Source organism: Hemicordylus capensis, chromosome 4 (assembly GCF_027244095.1).
Source record: "Hemicordylus capensis ecotype Gifberg chromosome 4, rHemCap1.1.pri, whole genome shotgun sequence".
NCBI lineage: Eukaryota > Metazoa > Chordata > Lepidosauria > Squamata > Cordylidae > Hemicordylus > Hemicordylus capensis.
In genome coordinates, this window is record NC_069660.1 from 292,172,757 (window position 1) to 292,196,426 (window position 23,670).

The 23,670-nt window shown below is 46.4% G+C and overlaps 1 protein-coding gene across 4 annotated transcripts in view; it reads right to left on the reverse strand.

The window, feature by feature from the left end:
* The window catches only part of RSPO2 (R-spondin 2), a 175,754-nt gene that overhangs the window by 58,079 nt on the left and 94,005 nt on the right, over positions 1-23,670 (reverse strand). For 3 of the 4 annotated variants that reach the window (XM_053242749.1, XM_053242750.1, XM_053242752.1), the window contains 2 exons: positions 15,284-15,427; positions 8,727-8,915 (listed from right to left, as the gene is read on the reverse strand). In XM_053242749.1, coding sequence (XP_053098724.1) covers positions 8,727-8,915; positions 15,284-15,427 — 333 coding nt within the window. The remainder of the gene's footprint in view (positions 1-8,726; positions 8,916-15,283; positions 15,428-23,670) is intronic. The other variant, XM_053242751.1, reaches the window with a different exon arrangement.

The following is a 23,670-nucleotide window of genomic DNA, read 5'->3' on the forward strand; positions in this document are numbered from 1 at the left end:
CCCACCAGCCTCCCTTATTCCAGAAATTGGCTGTTCAGCTGCTCTTTGGCTGGTTTTTGGACTTCCCCCTTTAGCACTGCAGCCATTTTGGAGGCCGCCATGCCTGCGCAATGGGCCTCTGCCTGGCATGACCCAGGCCATGCCAATTTCTGGAATAAGGGAGGCTGGGGGGAGGAGGAACCTCCATGGACACACACTCACCTGCCGCCACCTTGGACAACTCTCCCAGAGGGGGTAAGCGTAAACAAACACACACACACACACACACACACACACACACTCGTGAACCCCCAGGGGGGGTTGGTCCAGGGTTGGACCGAACAGTGGGTGGTTTGGTTCAACCCTGAACAGTCGATGTCGAACCTGTTTGCACATCCCTAATGACGTCTAATAGTAAGGAATAAAGTGAAACTGTTCTTGTGACTTGGAAAATTTGGTTCCATTAATGCATCCTAAGATCGCATTAGCCTTTTTTACAGCTGCCTATCACTGAGGGTTCATGTTCTACTTATCACAGATTACGATCCTGAGATCCTCTTTATATGTACGATGATCGTCAGATATCTCTTATTGTATACCTGTGTAACTGATTGGTTTTTGAGTACCCACAGAACTTTGTATTCTACTTTGTTGAATTTCATTTTGTTAATTTCAGCCCAGTTTTTAATTTTATCAAGGTCATTTTGAATTTTACTTCTGCTTTTCTGCTGCAATGTGTCTCCTGATATTTTACTGAGGAGTTTTCTAGGCAACCCTACTACAACCCCAGTTGTTCCTGTAGCACCCAAGTATCTATCTTCAGTACTTTACCTTTGTACTTAAGTTCTGTCTTTTACCTCCATCTCACAAAATTTAGTTTAAAACTAAAACAACTTTAGTTTGTTAGGCTTCTCCCACATTTCCCCTAGTCCTCATGAGCTTCAGCCCATCTCTTGCCAATAGGCCTTCACTAAGGGAGTTCATAGCATAATCCAGAAACTGAAACTTCTGCATATTTTGAAAGACACTATATAAATATTCATAGTAGTAGTTGTAGTTGTAATGTGCTTAATGGTCAGTCTCTTGAAATAGTCCTCTCTCTCTTTTATAGGAAGAATTGATGAGAATGTTATTTGAGTCCCAAGGTCCTTCACCTTCCTTCTCAAAGCCCCATAATCAGATGTGATACATTCAGAACTGTGCCTCACATTATCATGAATGAGTAAGAAGCAATAATGATGAGCGGGCTTGACAAATCTGGGCAATGTGTCCAACACATCTCAAATCCACTGTATTATACGGTGCCATCTTGTCAACACCTGAGAACTATTACTATAGGTTAATCATTGCTTTTTTTAAAAAGCCATACTACTTGAGTAGCAATGATGTCACAGAATTTTCATGAATATTCCAACTATGGAAGAGAAGGGTCAAGGAATGAATTATTGGAGTTATACTCTATTTTACCTCAATAGCTTATGACTTGACCCTTCCCTTTACATAAGGGGGAAACAAATAGGTAATATAGTCACCACAAGAGAACTGAGAGATCAAGGTGCCACATTATGTCAGCACCACAATTCAAATGCCATGCCACAGAAGTACTGGAGGCACTGATTAAATGCTGAAGACCAAAATGGGCAATTGGCTCATGCGTATGTGCGGCGGCCTAAAAAATGGCAGCTGCGCATTCACAGAGGGCCAAAATAGCCCCTAAATGGGCTGAACCAGCCCATACAAGACTGGGGAGAGGCCGGTGGGGGGAGGCCGAACCTCCAGAGACACATACACACCCCGCTGTGGCCACAGCAGCACCTCCCGAGGCTGCTGAAGCCCTCGGCAGTGGTAAGTCCACTTCCCTTTCCTTTTTTTTTGTTTACAAATTTTAACATGGATGGCACCCCCAAACTGGGCCCAAACTGGTTCAAATTCAAACCAAACCAGGCCCCTTGTTTTGGGGGTGCCAAAACCGAGCATGCCCAGACTCGAACCAAACCAGGCAAACTGGTTTTGTGCACATCCTTAATGTTTACTGGGCTTTTTACTTATGAAAAGATGTGACTTCAGGGAGACATGGTAGAGATTTTTAAAATTAGAGCATGGGTCATCCCATGAAATTGATGGCCAGGAAATTTAGGACCAGCAAAAAGAAGTACTTTTTCACACAGTGCATAATTAATCTATGGAATTCTCTGCCACAGGATGTGGTGACAGCCATTAGCTTGGATGGCTTTAAATAGGGCTTAGACAAATCCATGGAGGACAGGACTATCAATGGCTACTAGTCTGATCGCTATAGGCCACCTCCAGCCTCAGAGGCAAGATGCCTCTAAATACCCGTTGCAGAGAGCAGGAGAGAGGGCATGCCCTTGCTGTGGGCTTCTTAGAGGTATCTGGTGGGCCACTGTAGGAAACAGGAAGCCTGATCCAGCAAGGCTGGTCTTATGTACTACATTTCAACCACTGTGCCTCTTACCTTCCCAGCCTCAGTGGCTACTGGGCCCCACACACTGATTACTGACTCAGGCTAGTCATCCCTCTCATTGCAAGGAAATGTGAAAGACTAGAAGTCCTCACTAGGAATTGACAATGATAAATGAGTTGCCATGCATAGATGAAGTCCTAACAGCCCCAGTGCAAGACCAAAAGCATCACTGGCTTCAGTCCCTAAAAAGGGGTGGGGAGCAGAAAAAGGCCAGAGAAGAGCTATCACCCATCTGCCTCCAAGACCTTGCAAATATTTCTTTCCTCCTCCTTCCATTTCAAAATTGTGGTTAACACAAATTAGCCTGCCAGATTTCAGTATTAATTTCAGAGCTTGGCTGGCACCCAAGTCTGAAAAATTAGCAGCACTTTTCTTTCGTTAGCTTTGCTGTGACTTTAACAATCCTGCTGCATTCACTGTGGATTTTGAAGAGAGTGCCCTAGACGTATCGGAGTGGTATCGGAGTGGTTCATCATCTCCTCCTCCTTCGTGGCTCTCCAGGTCACTGTCCCTGGATAACATTCCATTCTCCTTGCAAACTCATTACTGGCCTCCCCGACCTTAATGCTCATAAACTTGCTGTGAATATTTATTCCATCTGCCCTTCTATCTCTAACTTTTAGAAAGCACTTGCTGGGGGGGAGAACTGTTATGGAGCATAATTACTGGTAGAAAAATCTGGGATTTCATGAAGGCACTCCTAAAAGAGCAACAAAAAGACTGACTTCTGATGAACTATTTAATAGTCATAAAAAGTGTGGCCCAGGACCACAATGATTAATAAAGGGATGTGAGGAAAGCCTAGAAATATTTAAAAGGTGGAAACTGCTATGGAGGAAAAGGGATAATTTATTGCAGAACCCAGGGGACATCAGATGAATAATGGGATAACAGAGATCACTGCAGCTAAACTTGTGTAGGCAGGGTGGTGGTGGGGAAGAGTAAGGGAAAACCCCAAAGAGAGAGTCATTAGATTATACACTATTGGAAATGATTATAACTAGTCAGGGATGGACTGTGCTAAGTGTGTGGTAAGGAATGGCATCATACTGGCAGCAAGATGAGTTGGGGAAGGCTCTGCCGAAGATCTTGGGGAGTTGATCCAATTAGGCAGTAGAAAGATCTTTGGTTCCACTTGATACAAGCTAACTCTTTATAGCTACATTATCTAAACCTAATTCCCTGATCCTAGGAGTCAAGTTATATCCATACCAAGAAGTATCAGGAAAAACCACCACTGAGACATTCCAAAATGTCATTTGAAATTGAAGTATGGAAAGCAATACTTCAGTGTGCAATAATGAAATGTCATTTAAGACATTCACAGTGCAATCCCAAGGAAGTCTGAACAGTAGTAAGTTCCACTGAGTTCAACAGGGTTTATGCCTTTGTAAGTGGGCACAGGATTGCAACCTCAAAATTCTTACAGCAGCAAGCAGCCCTCAAATCAAATCCAGACCTCTGATAGAAACCACATGGCTTACAAGTTTTCAGTCATCACTCTTCTAGCTTTTTGCCACATCTTCGCCCTTCTCTGTACTTCTGTCCCACCGTTTATGACATGGGACAAGGAAACTATAGAGGCGCCTCTCTTTAACAAATGCAAATATATTAACACATGCAGGCTTCAGGGACATATTCTTTTATGTTAAAGAGCACATCTGGGGGAAGGAAAAATCTGCGTATCCCCCCCCCCCCGATTACTAAGCACTGTAGAGGTTGTTTGTACATATCACCTCTATATGGTTAGTGAGGATGTTAGTCACTGTAAGGCAGTGGTCCCATATACATCAAAGTTTCACCTGCCCTTGCCTGAGGATGCTAGAAGACAGTATCTATATATAATTCTCTAAGGCATATCCATGGCTAATTCCATGTGTGGCAGCTCTCGTGAGAGTTCTCAAGCAGAAGCATTGTGGTGATTGGAGAGTGGGGATTCCATATGCAGATAGGGGGGAGGAGCCTGTGATGGTTAAGGTCAGTTGGAACGCAACTGTTACTGGTTGGAAGATGTTCTTGATTGTTGAGGAGAGGAATCTATATATATAAAAGGATAGTGGACAGGGGTCTGAGAAGAGAGGGGTTGTGAGGGAGGAAAGAGCCCCTTCAGGAGAAGGAGGCTGTTGTGTGAATTAGATAAGGAAACAAGATGAACAAGATCTTAATTCAGGAAGGGGGGGGGAGAGCAAGAGAGAAAGGAAGAAAGGAAAGAAGGAGGGAGGGAGGGAGGGAGGGTGAAAGGGGAAGAAAGACAGGGAAAGAGTAAATGGGGGAGAGAGAAAGAGGGAGAAAGAAGGGAGGGAAAGATAGAAAGAAGGAAGGGCAAGGGACAGGCTTGAGCCAGTCAGCGGCCTGAGGGGAACGAGTGGCCATGGCAGCGGTGGCAGCAATGAAGGGCCCAATCAACCACAGCTGCACATAGGGTTACCAAGGCCATTGGTGGAGGCAGGCAGGTAGGAAAGGGATGGGCCCGGGCCTGTCAGTGGCCTGAGGGGAACGGGTGGTCATGGTGTTGGCGACAGTGAGGAAGGTCAGTCACTGCTGCTGCTGCTCCTGTGGGGAGGAGCAAGAGAAGGGCTCGGGTGAGGATGGGGATGAGGAGGTCTCTGGGGATAGGGGGCTGCGGCATGGCCAATAGGTGCCACAATGCTGCAGCTGTGACCAAGAGGGGTGAGGGAGATGGAGTAAAGGGATGGCGGAGTGACCAAGACAGGTAAAGGGGAAGGAAGCAACGGAATGGAAGAGGAGGAACAGGAGTGAGACTCAGGTGAGGGTGGAGAGATCTCTGAGGTGAGAGGGGCTGGGGCAGGGGGTGAGAGAAGCAATCAAGCACTAGCGTGCAGATGCTCTGTGCAAGTTAAGCTAGTTTAAATTATGATGAATGCCCAATGCTAATGTATTCCTGAGGGAGTTGTTTAAACTAGGGTACCAGAATAAGTTACATGTGTCTAGGGTAGGGGTGGGTTCTCCAGCTGTTGTTGGGCTGCAACTCCCATCATCCCCAGCCACCATAAATTGTGGCTAGGGATAATGGGAATTGTAGTTTAACAACAGCTGGCCTACCCCTGCCTAGGGCAGTCATTGCTGAAAATTCATTGGGCTTTCTTCACAAAATAGATTGCTACCTTCCAGCACCATCTTAAGAACTCTCCCTTTGCTTGTGTGGGTTATGATGCTGCCTGTCATTCTCTCCTGATTATTTTCTTATCTTTTGAGAAACAGCATTCACAATATTACTGCAGGAAAGAGGAATGACAGCAAGTCACGCTGTGCTTACAGCTGCATTTCCATGCACATAAAAGGAAAAGAGGTACTGTAATTGATAGCTCCCGTAAAGCAGCACAGACAGATAAATAACATCTCAATCCACAGTAAGTATGAATGTCCAAGCACAAAACTATACGCACAGACCCAGCTCCTCCGGCACGGATCTGCACAAGTGGCTTCTACAGTTATCACTGTGCATACAGGCAGACCACATAAATAGTAAAATGAAATGTAAACAAAACAGACAGAAATAGGAAGCATATGTCAAACGCCCACCCTCCCGACCCTATCCCACCAAAAATATCCTTGTTTCCTGCTCTCAGTTTAATCCATCACAATCTAGGACTGTCTTTGGTTATATAATCTAATACTTGTACCACATATGTCACTGTGAGTTTATAGACAGAGACTATTAGGAAGGGAGTTTTTATCATCACTGTTTTTAACAGATATTTATGGAGATTAGAGTTCTTAAAGTCACGGAATACTACTTCCTTTACTGCTTCCGGCATTTCTGCTATAGTTACAGAGACACTAGAGAATGTCCAACACTAGGATGTTCCGACTTTTATACAGTACACACAAATACAGTCACACCATAAATGACTTGGGTTTTTTTTTCTAGAGAGGACAGCAAACAGTGGGCACAATACAGCCTTAACCACACATTGACCAGGAAAACACAAGGTATGGGCCTAGATATGAACAGATTAAGCTGCCTCAAACCCTTGTCCATTTTGCTCTGCAGTGCCTAGTTAGACTGACAGTGGCTCTTCCGGCAGAACTGAGCAAAGCTAAAGGGGGAAAAAGCTAACCAAAAGCTAACTGAGCAGAGAGAGACACCTTTTAAAGTGGCAATTCTCTTATATTTAGAGAGGGAGAGCAACTGGCCATCTCCAACCCCAGCACAGCATCACTCCACTGGCTGTTGCTGTTATCTGCTTTATGTTTCTTTTTAGATTGTGAGCCCAGTGGGGACAGGGAGCCATCTTATTTATATATTATTTCTTTTTCTGCTTTGAGAACTTGCTTGAAGAGTGGGATATAAAAATCTGGAGGAGGAGGAGGAGGGGGGAGGATTTCACAGAACCTGCTTTCTGATCCTTTAATTTATATAAAGTGTGCCATCGAGTCGGTGTCAACTCCTGGCAACCACAGAGCTCTGTGGTTGTCTTTGGTAGAATACAGGAGGAGTTTACCATTGCCATCTCCTGTGCAGTTGAGTTTGTGCCTTTCAGCATCTTTCCTATATCGCTGCTGCCCGATATAGGTGGGAAACATACCAGCGGGAATTCGAACTGGCAACCTCTGGCTTGCTAATGAAGTCATTTCCCTGCTGTGCCATTAGGTGGCATTAGGCACTCTCAAACCTGGGTCCCCAGATGTTATTGGATTACAAGTCCCATCATCCCCAGCCACACTGGCCTTTGTGGCTGGGGTTGATGGAAGCTATACTCTGACAACATAGTTTGAGATCTCCTTTAACAGAACCAGGGAATTTCTGCAGGCAGACAACAGACTTACTCAGAAGCATAGCTTGAACTGAACAAGAGGGTACCAATGTCCCTGGGCCACTGAGGGAGAGGGGGCTCACTGATTGGTGACAGTTTGCTCTTTGCTCTCGTCCTCACCCCTGTCTGAAGAAGGCGGCGAGGGGAGAACAGGCCCGCCTTCACTTTTTGTCGCAGGGCCCTTGATACACCCCTGGCCTTATTGACACATTATACTCAAGTTACTTGTACAATCTGTGCATAGTGCACAGCAGTACAATCATTCAGCAGTACTAGCTGGGCTGGGCACAGAGCATCTGCGCCTCCGGCCGGCCCACCAACCACCACTGTCCCACCCACCACCACGACGCCGGGATGCCCAGCTTTATGGCTGGCTTCCTGGCTGCTCCCCCTCCCTTCCCGCCCGCTTGTCCTGCCCCCCGCACTTTCTGGCAGGCCAGCTGGCTGGACCACTTCCTCTCCCCCCCACACAGAAACTTTTTTGGCTTGGGGACCGGCCTGAAAGCCGGCCTGCCACCTCGTCCTACTCACCTCTTCCCAGTGGCCGGGCCAGGACGGCCTGCCACTTCCTCCTGCCTCCTCCTCCCAGCAGGCAGCCAGGCCTGCCCAGCCCATCGCCACCGCCTCCTCCGGACAACCGGTGACAAGGCCAGGACCAGGCCGGACCACTGCCGCCTCCTTCCGCTTCCTCCTCCCAGCTCCTCCTCCTGGCGGCCAGGCCAGGCAGGCCCGCAGCCGCCTCCTCTCGCTGACTGGTGGCTGGACCATGGCCAGGCCAGCCTGCCACCACCTCCTCTGGCCGACCGGTGGCCAGGCCAGGCCAGCCCACCACCGCCATTGTCTCCCATCCCCGTCGCTATCCCCAGGCAGCTGCTCTCATGAGAGCTGCCACGCATGGGATTAGCGACGGGTACGTTTAGGATAATTAAATATATAGATACTTCCTGTCTGTACCATACATTTGAGGGGCCTGTACCCAGGTTCACTTTTAAAATGAATGCAAGTAGAGTCATCCACACAGTGTGAGTATATTAGACATCTAATATACTAAAGACAGTGCAACGTAATGTTGGAATAGGGCTCATTTGCTCTGCTATTGAGCTATGATCCTTCCTCTCATGGCCTCTTGCAACCCATCTTGCTACCACACATGCATATTTTTTAAAAAACCCAGCTTCTTTTGACTTGGCTTCTACTCATATTCTTGAATAGATTAGGAGCATGCGGTTTAGGAGGTGAATCTCATCTTACATTACTGCAGAACAGAGTTCCATACAGTAGGACTGTCTCCTAAGAACAGTATCACAGCACACTTGCAGACCTTGCTCCAGCACTTGTACTGGCTGACTGAGGTGGTGTAAGAAGAGTTGGATGGCTTCTCCGAGTCTTGAATATCAAGAAAATGTTCTATCGAAGTTAAACAAGCAAAGCTTCAGTCAGGAAAAAGAGCTCAGGAAGATTGTTCTGGCATTCTGTGTGCTTACCTCCTGGACAGTGCCTCAGGGCCATTTTACATCTTCTAGACTCTGCAATGGTTGGGCACAGTATTGTGTCTTTTGCCGGCTTTTTCACAATTTGCCTCGTTCTTGTTTCTAAGCCCCACTTAAATCCACATGTCTTGTTATTTCTGCTGCAAGTTCCCCATTCACTCCACGGGCCCACTTCGCAGCCTTCTGAGGAAACCAACAACAACAGACACAAACAAACAAACACATAACAAGTTAGCGTCCTCTGTCTTTGGATACTTGCATTATGCTCTTCCAAAAATACATGCCACCAGGGGAGGGGTGTGGGATGAAAATGTTCACCTTCAAAATTGGTAGATTTTACTATTCTGTCAAATGTGAAGTATGGGCTTATTGCAGGCTGAGGAAATTTCCACAGGTTAACCTTATTGAACCCCAGCACCACCAAGTGAAAAAATGGATCTCTCTCAGAAATGACTCCTAATATATGTCAAACCCTATTCGGCAATACATTTCTCTCCCCCCCCCCCCGCCTTTGCTGTTATTTTCATTCCTTCCTTCCAAAAGCACTTGCTTTTGGGTAAGATAGCAATTTTTTAAAAATTGTGTAAATCTCTATTTTCCAGTTGAGTGATAGTAGGCTCAGTACACACGATCATAAGAAAGCCTTAACAAATCAAAGGAAGGGTCCATCTAGGTCAGCATCCTGCTTCCAACAATGACTACCTAGGGAAGCCTCAGCTGGAAAAGAAAGCAACTACCTTCTGCTGCTTGCCTTCCCAGCAACTGGTATTTAGAGGAACATTGTTTCTAAACCTATAGGCTTCATTTGGCTAGCATGGCTACCCACTGATAGGCTTCTGGGGATGGTGCCATAGCTCAGTGGTAGAGCACTTGCTTTGCATGCAGGAGGTTCCAGGTTCAATCCCTGGCATCTCCAGACAGGACTGGAAGAGATTCCTGCCTGCAACCTTGGAGATCCACTGCCAGTCTGTGTAGATAATACTGAGCTAGATGGACCAATGGTCTGACACGGCAGAAGGCAGCTTCCTATCCTCTCTAATAAAAGGCTTGGTGTCCGTCCATGGACAACTAAGCGTGTGTACGTGCCTCCCTCGGATGTTCTGGGCATGCGCAGAGCGCATGCTCAGAACAGTCCGAGGGAGACACGACCGCCAGCACCCAGCGGCCATGCTGAGCGGCCAGAAGCGGCCGCCGTGAAAAAGCCAGGGAAGAGGCAGCAGGGGAGATTGGCCAAGGCGGCAGCAGAGCCGCTGCCTCGGCCAGAGGAGACGGAGACCGGGACGGGGAGACAGGGGATGGGGAAGCCGGCCGAGGCGGCGGCAGAGCCACCGCCGAGGACGGGCAGCTTGAAAACTATGGAGCCCTAGCCCGGCTCCAAAATTGCCCTTGCCCTTGCCCAAATGCTTCCCGCCTCGGCCGCCACCGCCACCCGCTCTCCCGCCCTCCCAGCTGCCCAAATTCTCCTTCCCCGCTCCCCCACAAAATGATTAAGGGCCAAAATGGCCCATGAGAATGCCTCCGCGGCCGCTGCCGCAGCCGCAAACCTCCCTCCAACCCTCCCACCCGCCCGAGACCTCCTTACCCGAAGCAGCCCGTGACAGTCGGGCGAACTAAAAGCAGATTTTGCAAAGAAGAGATAAGCTCGCGAAAAGAGCTCCTCTCTATGCTAAGCCAATGCCCAAACTGCCGCTATGGACGCAAAGGACGCAATAGGCGTCCTTTGCGCCCAAAGCACCAGTTCGGAAAGAGGCTTAGCACAGAGAGGAGCTCTGTTCGCCAGCTCCTCTCTTCTTCGCAAAATCTGCTTTTAGTTCGCCCGACTGTCACGGGCTGCTTCGGGTAAGGAGGTCTCGGGCAGCTGGGAGGGCGGGATGGGGGGGCAAAAGCGAGAGGGAGTGGGGCAGGGGGAAGAAACTCTCCCCTACTAGCGCCTGTTATTACAATGGGCCTGAAAACACTAGTGTTCCATAAACTGTCTGAATCCTCTTTTAATGCCACCTAAGCTAGAGGCCATCAGCATATCCTGTGAAGTTTCTGCATGGAAATAAACATGCATGTCCAATTCTAGGTTGGTGGACCAACCTAGAAGTGCCAACTTCAGAGAGGAGAGGCCGGAGCTCAGTGGCTGGTGCAATTCCTGTCTGAAACCTGAAGACTACTTTCCCAGTCCATGTAGACAATACTGAGCTGAATGGACCAATGACCTGACTGAGTATAAGGCAGTTGCTCTTGTGGGTAAATTAAACCTTGAATTTTAAGATTTTAATTCGTGGTTGATTTTAAATTGTTAAATTGTTTTAAGTTTTTGTATATATTTTAACTTGTTTTATACTATTGTTAAACGCCCAGAGACGAAAGTTTGGGGTGGTGTACAAATGAAATAAATACGATAGATAGATAGATAGATAGATAGATAGATAGATAGATAGATAGATAGAGTGCCATCAAGTCGATTTCAGCTCCTGGCACCCACAGAGCCCTGTGGTTTTCTTTTGGTAGAATACAGGAGGGGTTGACCATTGCCTCCTCCCATGCAGTATGAGGTGATGCCTTTCAGCATCTTCCCATATCGCTGCTGCCCGATATAGTACCAGCGGGGATTTGAACCAGCAATCTTCTGCTTGATAGTCAAGTATTTCCCCGCTGCACCACTTGTGGGGAGCAAGCATGAATGGTCTCCTTTGCTAAGCAGGGTCTGCCCTGGTTTGCATTTGAATGGGAGACTACTTGTGTGAGCACTTTAAGATAGTCCCCTTAGTGGATGAGTTCCCTCCCTGGCATTTCCAGATAGGGCTGAGAGAGACTCCTGCCTGCATCCCTGGAGAAGCCGCTGCCAGTCTGTGTAGGCAATACTGAGCTAGATGGACCATCGGTCTGACTTGGTATAAGGCAGCTTCCTATGTTCCTAATGGTAGGCTAATGAGTGGAAGCAAATTCAGAGCACATCCCAGGTTCCTCTGGGGCACACTTCACTTCTCAAAGGACTGACCAGGTCAGAATCATCACTGCACTTTGGGGGGGCCTGACCAGGGTAGATGCAAAGTGAGAGTGTGCCCCACAATTCATCAGTGCTGGTAAGACAGCAACACTAGCAGGGACCTCTAAACCAGTCTGGACCTCAGCATATGCCTGTCATTGTCCCCTTAAACACAAGCCTTTTGAAGATCTTTCTCATGCCCTGCTTTGTCTACCTTCTACTAAAGCAGAGTTGGCCGACCTGAGCCTCTCAAACTATTGCTGGACTACAGCTCCCATCATCTCCAGCCTCTGGCTGGGAATGATGGGAGTTGTAGTTAAAAACAAACAAACAAACCTGGATAGCTTCAGATTCGCCACCCTTGCACTAAAGCATGAGCAACACTCCCTGGTCTCCCAGTGGGAAGGATAGGGCATGGGAGACCCAAACGTCATTTCTCCACCTGTGCAGACCAAGGTGGATATGTTGACCCCGCACCCACTCCCATAAATGGGTGAAGGTGAAAACGGAACAAAAGATGAACTTGGGAGGTAGCAGACAGGGCTGGCTCCTGCCTTCTGAAGAAGGCCCTCAGCAAACCGCTATGAGCCAACTGGGTGGGCCACTGTGCTACTACCACACAAAGGCTCTGGTCACAAAGGTGGCCTCAGGGAATGGTTGCCCAATGCCAGTCCCTGGCAGCAGATGAGAGTTAGAAGAGACGTGGGATAGAGCCACCATGGTGTTGTGGTTAGAGTGCTGGACTAGGACTGAGGGACCTGAGTTCAAATACTCATTCAGCAATGAAACTCACTGGGGGACTCTGGGTCAGTCATTTCTCTCTCAACCTAACCTACCTCACAGGGTTGTTGTGAGGATAAACATAACTATGTACATTGCTCTGGGTTCCTGGAGGAAGAGCAGGATAAAAATGTGTGTGTGTGTGTGTGTGTGTGTGTGTGTGTGTGTGTGTGTATATATATATATTTTTTTTCAATGTCAACTTTAAAATATGTCTGAAGTGCAATTCATCTTGCTAGCATAAAAACAAAACCGAGGTTCAATTCATGGTTAACTCCTGCAACACTTCAGAGTTGACATTTAAAGGAGCTGCTCAGCAGCTGGAGTCAAAGGCAGTTTTCTGGAACTGCATAAGACAAGGGGTTACAAGAGAGTGCAAGGATGGTTATATTTATTGTGTACACAAGCACCACCAATATGCACGTATAAGAAGATAATCCCTGTTCCAAGGAGTTTTTGAGCTAAAATAAATAACGGGGACATCAAATCCCGAGGCACACAATTGTGATGCTCAGGAAATTCACGTATAGGCCACAATCCAGGGGTTCACAAACCCAAGAATATGGAATATATGAAGGTTGTTCTCACGTGCAGCCTAACCTGGGCTAGGGACGCCCAACCCGGGTTACGCTGCACATGAGAACCGCTGGGATTGGGTCCAATCCCCATCACTGCCTAGCCTGGGTTTAAGCCCAACTATTAGTTGAGGTTAAGGGAGCAAGCACTCTGCTACTCCAGGCTACCTATTCGTATGTGAGCACAGGCTGCTTTCAGCCTGGCTGCACACAGAGGCGGGCGCCTGGAGGAATTTCTTGGGGGAATCCCCCAACGCAGCAAGCATGTTGCACACCACACTGTGGGATTCACGGAGGCCAGGGCCAAGTCCTGCCCTCTGTATACCAGCGCTGCCGAGACCTCTCCTGACCAGCAGTTATGGCCATGTGGGTGCGGGGCTTCCATACTGCCCAAGCTGTGAGCGACTGTCCGGGAAAAGGTAGGTTGAATCCTGCCTTCACCTCTGCCCAAACCCACGCATGCGCACTCGTGTGAACAGCCCCATGGTTGTTCATCCAAGGCTATCTTCTCAGTTTTGTCCAGTGTCAATTTTCAATCTGGCTTGAAGACAGAAGTCATTAAATGTCTGGGGTATTTAATTTTTTTTGGTGTTTTTTAAATTTAATGAGGAATACGGTTTCACAGCAACTAAGCCTTCTTTTGTTTTATGAGCAAGGAAAATGAAATCACTAAGTACAGAAGTGTTTCAGAGCATCATTACAATTTACCTGGAGAAAAGCCATCAGGTTTCAGAAACACAAATTTCCCTGGGAACCATTACTCTAGTTTTATTAATGGTAAGAAGATGAATTGCATTGCTCTAACTTTATGATGGCACATTAGCAGTTTCCATTTAGCTTATGCTCCAACACTAGCCAAAGATTTTATGCAGTGATGTAATGTGTGAACTTGTAAACTTCTCTCTACATCCAAAGAGCTTAGACAGTTAGCAGAATAATTTGTATTAAACAAGCACACACAAAAATGCAGCATAAATGCATACTTTCCAAAATTTCAAGGAAGGAAACCGAGACATACTTTTGTTATAGCAACACCCCAATTCTCACTGCTTGAGGAACCCCCTCATTACATATTGCAGGAAGTTCTTTGTTGCTGCTTTTATATTAAAACTATATAGATAGTCACTTATGGGGATGGGGTTGGAAGGAAGCCATGCCCTCGTATTTTGCATCCATCTTTGCAAGCACATGCACTAGTGGAGATACACCTGTCTCCCAAAGATTTAGCATTGTCCTAGAAGGCAGCAGAATCTTGAAGAAACATTCAAAGGGCATTCCCAACATCTTTCTATACTATTCCAGGTTGAGGTTGCCCTGCAAAGCAGGGATCCAAGAGCACAGCAGACCTCAGGCAGCTCCAGAGGCAAGAGGTGGAGCACTACAACATAGGAAGTCTGCAGCTTCTTGCAGCAGAGGGATGGTTTGTATAGCTACCAATCAGGCAAAGTGAATCAGCTCCATCCCTTCCCTAGGAAACACTCTGTTTCTTAAAGGCGCCTTGCCTGATACCTTAAGCTCTAGCTCCAGTAATGCTGGGAGACCTCTACTAAGAGTGGTAGGTCCTCAGGGGACTCCTCTTAGCAGATGACCCCTGCTAACTGAGCAAAGAGGTGCCTTTTAAAAGTGGCGATTCTCTTTATTGAGCAGGGGGAGAGCAACTGGCCCTGTCCATCCCCAGCACAGCATCGCTCTAGTGGCTGTTGCTGGTGTCTATCTTGTGTTTCTTTTTAGGTTCGTGAGCCCTTTGGGGACAGAGAACCATTTTATTTATTTATATCTATGTAAACCGCTTTGGGAACTTTTGTTGAAAAGCAGTATATAAATACTCATCGTATTCATATTCCTTGGGTCATGGTGCTGGCTCTAGCTCCCCTGGTTCTCCTGGTTTGGGGGATCCCAGTGGCAAGGAGTCATCCAGGGTCTAGATCATAGGGTTTTTTTCACCCTGTCTCATCTCCTTAACGTTCTGCCTAACTGGAAGGGGTCCTGGATCCACAATCATGACTGCCAGAAAGGGATAAGAGGGAGGCACTGTTTTACTAGGGATAGGGACCAGAAAATAAGGACTATCCCTAGAAAATTGGGACAGTTGGGAAACGCAAATGGGTGGTGCAGCCTATATGGACCATATGAAGAAAAACTTCAAAAGGCCCTTCTAAAGCCACTCAGGTACTGCAAAACCAGAGCTGACATGGACAACGTCTTCTATAAACACTCACCCACACATTCCATAGTCTCCTCTAAGGCGGCAAAGCCATCAGGGCATTCTCCAAAGCAACGACCTCGGTAAAGATAAAACCCAGGCTTGCACTTAGTGCAAAAGTCTCGACTAAAGCAAGAATCGCAGTTCTCTATTCTGCATCCTGAGGAAGGTGGGAAAACAAAAGAAAAACATCCATTTCACAAACTCATTGAGCCACACAATAGCATTTCTCTTTTCCCTGTCCCCACCCACATAATGCTGCTGTTTAGGGCAGGGGAATACTTGGAACACGATGGGTAAAGTGTTCCTAGATGATGAAGGGAAGAAGGGGGAGAGCTCAACAGGAGACGCCATTTTGGGAAGCAGGCACCCCATACATTTGGTGTAGTTCTATCCTCAGTGACTGACATACAGAGGAAGGAACCACTTGCAGAAGGACGTTGCACCAGCACAAAACTGTTGTGCTAGCTAGTTGTGCTAAGTCTGGAGTGTAAGAAGGGCCAGCACACTTGCACAACTGTGGTGCATCTCATTTGTTTTAATGGGGACATTTGGGCAAGAGCATGACCGCGCACGTCTATAAATTCCAGTGTTTTAGTGCATCTAGCTACCTTCTAGCTCATTCTGCATGTGCTCTGTTGCTCTGGGTGTCAGCCACTGCCTTTTAACCTCTGTGATCCTCTGTGATCTAAGGCAGTGCAATGCGCACAGAAGACAGGCCACCTCTTTGCTGTGTTGTAAGTGGCACGTCAAAGCATTTGTAGTAATGATGATAATGATAACAAACTTCTCGGACTTTTAATGTATGATTTCAGCTTTACTCTTGCTAAATATTTGAAAAGTGGCATATTGTTTTCATTGATGTTGCTTTTTTGTATGTTGTGTGTGTGTGTGTGTGTGTGTGTGTGTGTGTGTGTAAAAAATTTCTTGTTCAATTTTATACCACCTTTCATAATGCATCTCAAGGCAGTTTACAAAAGTTAAAATACAATAAAATTCTGTAAAAGTTACATTTTAAATCTTAAAATCAATTAAACATTAAAACCATAAAACACCAAGAAACAATCAATCAATCAATCAATCAATTTTTATACTGCCCACTACTGAAGTCTCTAGGTAGTTTATAGCATAAAACAAACCAAGAATTGGTTTGAAACCAAGCGAACATTCACTGGGAGAGCATTCCAGAGTCTAGGGGGCAACAACAGAGAAGGCCCTGACCCGTGCGCATGGCAATATATACACCACCTTCCCATAAACTTGTGTTCAAAAAGATACACACACACATATGCACACACGTCATGGGAAGGAGGTGGAATCAATATAAATAACTAGTATTTAAATGTTTAGGGAGTTGTTACTTTTTGACCAATCCAAAACCTTGTGAAAAATTAAAAATGTTTTCTCCCAAAAAATAATTTTGCCCAACACAATACAGAAACACTGAAAGGAAACCTATGGTTGTATCAGCCTCCTCATATCCATTTGAAGCAAATATACACATTTATACACATATCCATTTGAAGCAAATATACAAATATATCCATTTGAAGCAAACATACACACTAAGTCATATTAAATGCTGCTTCCAATACTGAAGGAAATAACATATTGGAAAGCTGATTTTTCTCATATGTGTTTTGGTGGTGGGGCAGGAAGTTGAACACTGAGAATTTGAAATATTTGGCTTAAAATATTTCAGTCCATGTTACAGAAAAAGCTGCATCTTTTTGCCTGTATCTTTTCAATCAAATCTAACCCACAATGCCTGCTTGTCTTAACTGAATGGAACATATACATAGAGTTTCCCCGCTAAGAAACCTGAATTTTAAGTTTCTTCGCCACATATCACAGAGATCATCAGTGTTAAATCATCTTCTTTTTGCCTCTCCTGGCAGACACTCTCTTATGTTTTGGAGATTCCTCAGGATTGGAATGCTTATCATTATATTTAAGGAAATGCCAGCCGGTCTTCATAGTGAATGTTGGAACTGAGATTTCTGTGGTCATAAAATTACCTCCAGCTCTCACACTGTAGACAATGTGTATCTGAATGCCAAACATTGATCACTTGTAAAACAATTGCGGGAAACAATATTAAAAACATTTATGCAATTTTCTAAAAACAAACAAACCTCAGGCTCAAGAACAGTCTCCCACATGGCACCTAAATTTCTGAACTTCTGAATCCAGTCCAGTCCCTATCACAATGGTCAAGCTTCTTAGCTATCAGGATCACCATACTGTCTCCTCAGTGAACCACTTGCTTGATCTAAAATGGTTGCCTACTCTTGTACAGGAGACTCTCATTTTTGTGGTTTCAGCCAGTTGCGGTGAGGTCTTCTATACCTGGTTTCCATGACCGCAGAGATGCAAATACCAAAACCACAATAATTTAAACCTTGCGCCTATGGCAGGCCTGATCAACTTTGCCCCTCCCACAGCTGTTTTTGGACAACTCCCATAATCCTCTGGCACAGTGGCCAATAGCCAAGGATTATGGGAGTTGTAGGACAACATCTGCAGGAGGGCCAAAGTTGAGCAGACCTGGCCTATGGGAATGATGGGGCTAGATTTCTCAGTACTCAGTAGGCCCTCAAGGTTTCAATTATTGCAGTTTTCAGTATTCACAGTGATAACCGAGAATATTACCCCCGTGAAAAATGAGGGCCTTCCGTACTTGATTTTGCCTCAGTTAGATTGATAGGCATTCCTACTAGAGTGCTGAATGTAGTGTTGCTCATTTGACAGACAGGAGGCAGCTTCTCATGAAGTAAATTAAGGACAAAGTAATTAGTAGCAGTGGCTCATCCTAACTAGCCAGAGGACAATTCTACCGAGACTCTCCACCCAATTTCAGATATAGATTTGAAGATTCTTGGTAGAATCCTGGGCAGAAGTTATTAACGGAGTGTGTTGCTGGGTTTGGACAAGGTACCCACTGGGAGTGCATACACTGTGGGAACCTCTGGTTCCCTCCTACTTAACAGTAGTGGCTCATCCTAATGAGCCGGGGTGGTGGGAAGGGTGCCAAACAAGGTGCAGTTGCCTCTGGTTTCCGACAGCTCCAGTTGCGACTCTTTCTCTCATTCTGACCAGCTGCGGTGCAAATGAAAGCCGTGCTGCCTGCAGGCTGGCCATTCATCAGGTAGAGCTGTGTGGCTTGATTAATCATTGACCAGCCAGCACAGCTCTACCTCCCAAATGGCAGTATGCAGGCAGCACAGCTCTTGTTAACACCAGGGCAGGGTGGAATGGGAGAGACAGGCACAACTGGAGTAGATCAGAAGCAGATACATTTCTTTTGGCATCCCCCTGGCTCATTAGGATGAGCTCCTACTGGCAAGTAGGGGGAAACCAGAGGTTCTTGTGGGGCACACTCTTCCAATGGATGTGTTGTCCAAACCCATCAAGCCTCATGGTTTTCATAGTCTCCATGAGCTCCCGAACATCTCCCAGTTTCACATGGGTATCAAGATTCCCCAAGACTACCTTCATGAGCTCACACAGGGAGACTGTTGGACAGCAGTGTGGTGGGATGCACCAACAGAATCCCTAAATTGTCCAATTTGCCCAGCAAAAGGTACACACTGTCAAACCAAGCTAAGAAGAACCTCCAATTAGGCTTCTTAACAGGAAGCCACAGCTGAAAGCTTTGTGGACCACTGTAACTGCCCCCTGTCCACTGAGCTGCACTGAGCACCCATGTTGACACCGCTGGGAGGCTAACACATACACACAGATCTTGGGTGCAGTTTGTTCACCCAGGTCTTGATAATCCAGGCTAGGTTGGTCCTTTCCTCCAGGACCAATCCTGGATCACAGATGCTGTGAACTGAGTAACACCAGTACTACCAGACCCAGTAGAATCCTAGCATGGCAACTCAGATCTTGGAGGCTGGAGAAGTAACAAAATGGGGAATTGCTTTTATATTGCTTCCCCTTACCTATCCTATCCTATCCCCAATTTAGGTTACATCTCATAACAATAGGCCCATTCATACATTTTGTACAGTGAACACAGGCACAGAGCTGAACATAGGTACAGTCATTCACATGTTATGTTGAACACTGGTACAGAAGTACACTTCCTATCCATACCATGTATCCAAAGGATCTCTGTACATTCATCTGTATACTCATACATCCGTACACTCATACAGTTTAATGTCTGAATTGGGCAAATGTCATCTCTACTTAGTCTGTCATTGTGTTGGATCACCCACCTACAACACCCTATTCTTAGGAACTTAAGAAAGAGTTCATGTTGCTTTGGAGGTTGATTATTTCTGTTCATCCCAGCAGGAAATGTATGTGGCTCTCTGGATGAAGATAATGATGGACTGTAAGCAGCAAACAACAGATCTTTAAATGGTCTTGCAAATGTGAGATGCCCAGATTTTAGCTAGCAATGCAAATTAGTTTTGAAATAAACCACTTTTCATCATTCTGGAGCTTCTGCTCTTGGCTGCATGGCATTACAGTGTTATGTTTGGCAAGACTGGTGCTTTTAAAGCTATGTCAACATTTTATCTAAGGTATAGGCTCTCACACTTTTCCAGGGCAAATGAGAATGAAGAAGTGTTGAGGATATTGTTGTGCTCTAATATATAATTAACAAGGTAGGCATTTTAAACTGAATTCGCCTCAGTCCTCCTCTGTAACAACCAGTAGGGATTTTAAATCTAGCCAGAACTATTTTTAAACAGGGAGAACACTGTCAGAGCAACAGACAAAAAAGAAATGTTCCAAGTCAGAAAGGGCATCCAACATCAGGAAAGAATAATTTAAAGCCATTATTTGTGTATTTCTCTAATACTGCTTTGACAACCCACGAAGGAGACAGTCCTCAGTTCTGCTTAACTTGGAGTCTTACACAGGCAAACAGACACAAAACAGGGCCACACAGATCAAAAATAAGCAAGACAAAGTCAGTCACTGGGATTATTTTAATGAAAAGTGGTATAGAAATCGAACAGTCAGTCAATCAATCAATCCCATCTTATTTACCAAAGGTGAAAAAGAGTTATGATGAACTACTATTGAATACTATGAATACTATTGCAAATGATTCCCTAGCAGTATTGGCTTAAATCCCAGGGAGTCTGGTGGCACTTCTTGGACGATCAGTGAGACCCGGTTTGGGGCGGTGAGTGGGGAGGGAGCCCTGGGCGGCTGGATCGGCCGCCCACATGATTGCCGGCTCCGTGACAGAGCTGGCGGGGGCTGGGGGGAGCGAGAGCCAATCAGCCCCCGCAAGCTCCAGCATGCCCCGCGTGAGCACACAGGGCATGCTGGCAAGACCCCTGGAGCCGGGAGACGGCTTTTCACCTCCCCTCTGGGGGGTCTCCTCATGAGTAGCCACGGCGCAGAGCCGTGACGTGGCTACTCACGATCAGAAAGCCCAGGTTTGCAGAGTGCTCGCTCCGCAAACCCGGACTTTAGAGAGGGCTACCAAAGCGGGTGACCCGCTTGTAATCCACCGGGCTCACCTGCGAGCCCGGTGGTTTACACGATCAACAAAAATTGGCTAGGCTCTCCTAGCCCGATTTTTGTTGCTCGTGAAAATAGCCGCCTTGAGTTGAAGGTAATAATGGGGTGATCTTTTTAATTTTCACAAAAGAACTAGAGAGGCAATTATCAGAGATATTTAACACATAGACCATGGGTTCCCAAGCTGTGGTACTCCAGAAGCTGCTGAACTACAACTCCCATCAGGCTCAGCCTGATGTGGCTGGGGATGATAGAAGTTGTAGTTAGCAACATCTGGAGTACCACAAGTTGGGAACCCCTGATATAGACTATCTAGGAGACTGAATAAGAGTGATCATCGTTGCCCATCTCAAACTGGCCACTCTGGCTGACATCTAGACTAACCTCCCATGGATGCCCCAGGTGTTTCCATTGTGCAGGGGAAAGGGTTTTGTTTCCCCCCCCCTGCAATCTCCTTTCTTTGGTCACCACTTCTGCCTCCTGAAACTATGGGGGAGAGATGGGGGACCCTCAGGGAGGAAGTTTCAGGAAGCGCAGGTGGCTACAGAGGAAAGGAGAGATTGTCAAAGATTTCAGGGGGCACAGTCAGTTGCAGAGGGATTGCTGAAATTCACCCCTCCCCTTAGTACAATGGAAAACCATGGCGCATCTACAGGAAGGTAGTCTGGATGTTGGGGAGCCATTGGCAGTGAGACCCATATGCTTTACTATCTGTACTACTGTGGTAGCTTGCCAGATAAAGGGGGCTTCTGTCCTGCTCTCTCTGTGCTACAGAGCCACCTTGTCAGAGAGAGCGAGAGAGAGCATGGAATCATTGAATGCTGGGGGCACCTTTGAGGTCTTCTCTTCCACCCCCCTGCTCAAAGCATCCCTGACAGCTGACTGCCCAGCCTCAAAAGCAGCAAAGAAAAGTCCACCATTTCATGACGCAGGAAGTTCCTGAGGACAAATTTCATCACTGTAAGAGCTGAGGCTAGCCTGAATCTGCTTCCTTGTAATTTCAACCCACTAGTCCTAGACCTTCCCTCGGAAGCAACAGAGAACAAGTTTGTTCCCTCTTCCATGCCACAGCCCTTCCGATCCTTGGAGATGACTATAATCTCTCCCCTTAATCTTCTCCAAGCTAAACATACCAAGATCTTTTAACGGTTCCTTACAGAAGTTGATTTCCAGACTCCACCCTCACCATCGGGGTTGCGCCCCTCTGAAACCTTTCCAGCATTACAGCTACCAGCTCAGCAGAAATCAGGTCGCACAAGGAGCCAAAGCATTCTACCTGGTCTTATGAAGATACCAATTCGGGCCTAGCTCCCTGGTCTGAACAGCTCGTCAGGTGGAGTCTGCTGTCCGGTGGCTTGGCCTACCCACTTACCTCCAGGCCACCAGATCTGAGACTAAAGAATTTCCAAATCTAGGCATAGGCAAAAGTAAATCAGAACACTTCAATTCTAATACTCAAGTCACACTGAAATCAATGGGATACTATTTACACAGGGGTGCAAATCCCTGTTACAGAGATAGCAGCACATGTTTTTATTAGGGATGTGCACAAACACAAACGGTTCGAACGTTGCCCGGATCGAGGGTGGGGGGTGGCTTTAAGGGCAGGAAGGATGCACTCCGCCCCCTCCCCCCACGATTCCCCTGCTGGTGCACATCTCACTAAAAGCCCGTCAGGGTGGCCTCCCTGCTGCCCTGTTTTGATATTATCCGGAATTAACTGGAAGGCACAGCTGCGACACGCACGCACCCAATGTGCACGCAAGTGACACATGCAGTTTCAGTTGTGACTTCCCGTTTCTTCCGGATAATGTTGGAACAGGGCGGCAGGGTGGGACGCTGCTGCCCCAACAGGCTTTTAGCGAGATGTGCACCGGCGGGGGAGATGCGGCAGGTGGGGTGGGGGTAAGTGCATCCTCCCCCACCACTAAAGCCACCCCTCACACACACACTGTTGAACTGGCCCCTGCCGGTTCCGTGCACATCCCTAGCTTTTATCAAGATATTTTGAAAGCCCTCCCACCTCAGTTCCTCATATAATGGCTAAAACTCCGTGCCAACTTGTGCTGATATCTGAACATGTCTTTCCAAAATGCATATTTCCACAAACAAGCGCAAATGATAACATAAAACAGGCCTAGAAAGTGAACTCAAACACGGAGGAAATGGTTTAAAATGGGAAGAGTTCCTGACATCACAATTAAAGCATGTAAACCTAAGGCCAAGATTCCAAAGTGCTTCACAAATGAAATATAGGAGCTATATAGAAGCTGGGATGATTTTCATCTTGCAACTGAAGGCGGCCACATGGTAAAGATTAAGCAGTGCACAGCAACACTTGAGAACACAAAGTGAGGAATACCATCTTCAAACCAATACAGAGAGTTTAGAAAGAGCCGGCAATATGACAATTACATCTGTTAGAACTTATCCAGACTGCAGAACCATTAGTTCTATTCAGGAAACATTAGTGACTTCATCAGTACTGTGGATGAAGAATACAGATTTTTCAAAAACAAACGAGGGAAAACGAACAAGGGGTCAACATCCTCCACTGTTCTACTTCAGTATATGCTGGAATCCAATGTACAGCAAAGCCTACAATATAAACAATACCCTCCTCCAATTACTGACCTATTAGTTTGCTATCGGTGATAGGCGACTTTATGCTTGTTACCTTTTCATTTCATTTATTCGATTTCTATACCGCCCTTCCAAAAATGGCTCAGGACAGTTTACCCAGAGAAATAATAAATAAATAAGATGGATCCCTGTCCCCAAAGGGCCCACAATCTATAAAGAAATACAATTTTTGCATAAGCTGGAGGGTTGGATGTCGGAGCACCATATTTTGGCCCCTGAGCAGGTGGGAGTTAGGGCCAGTCACTCGATGCAGGATCATTGCATGGT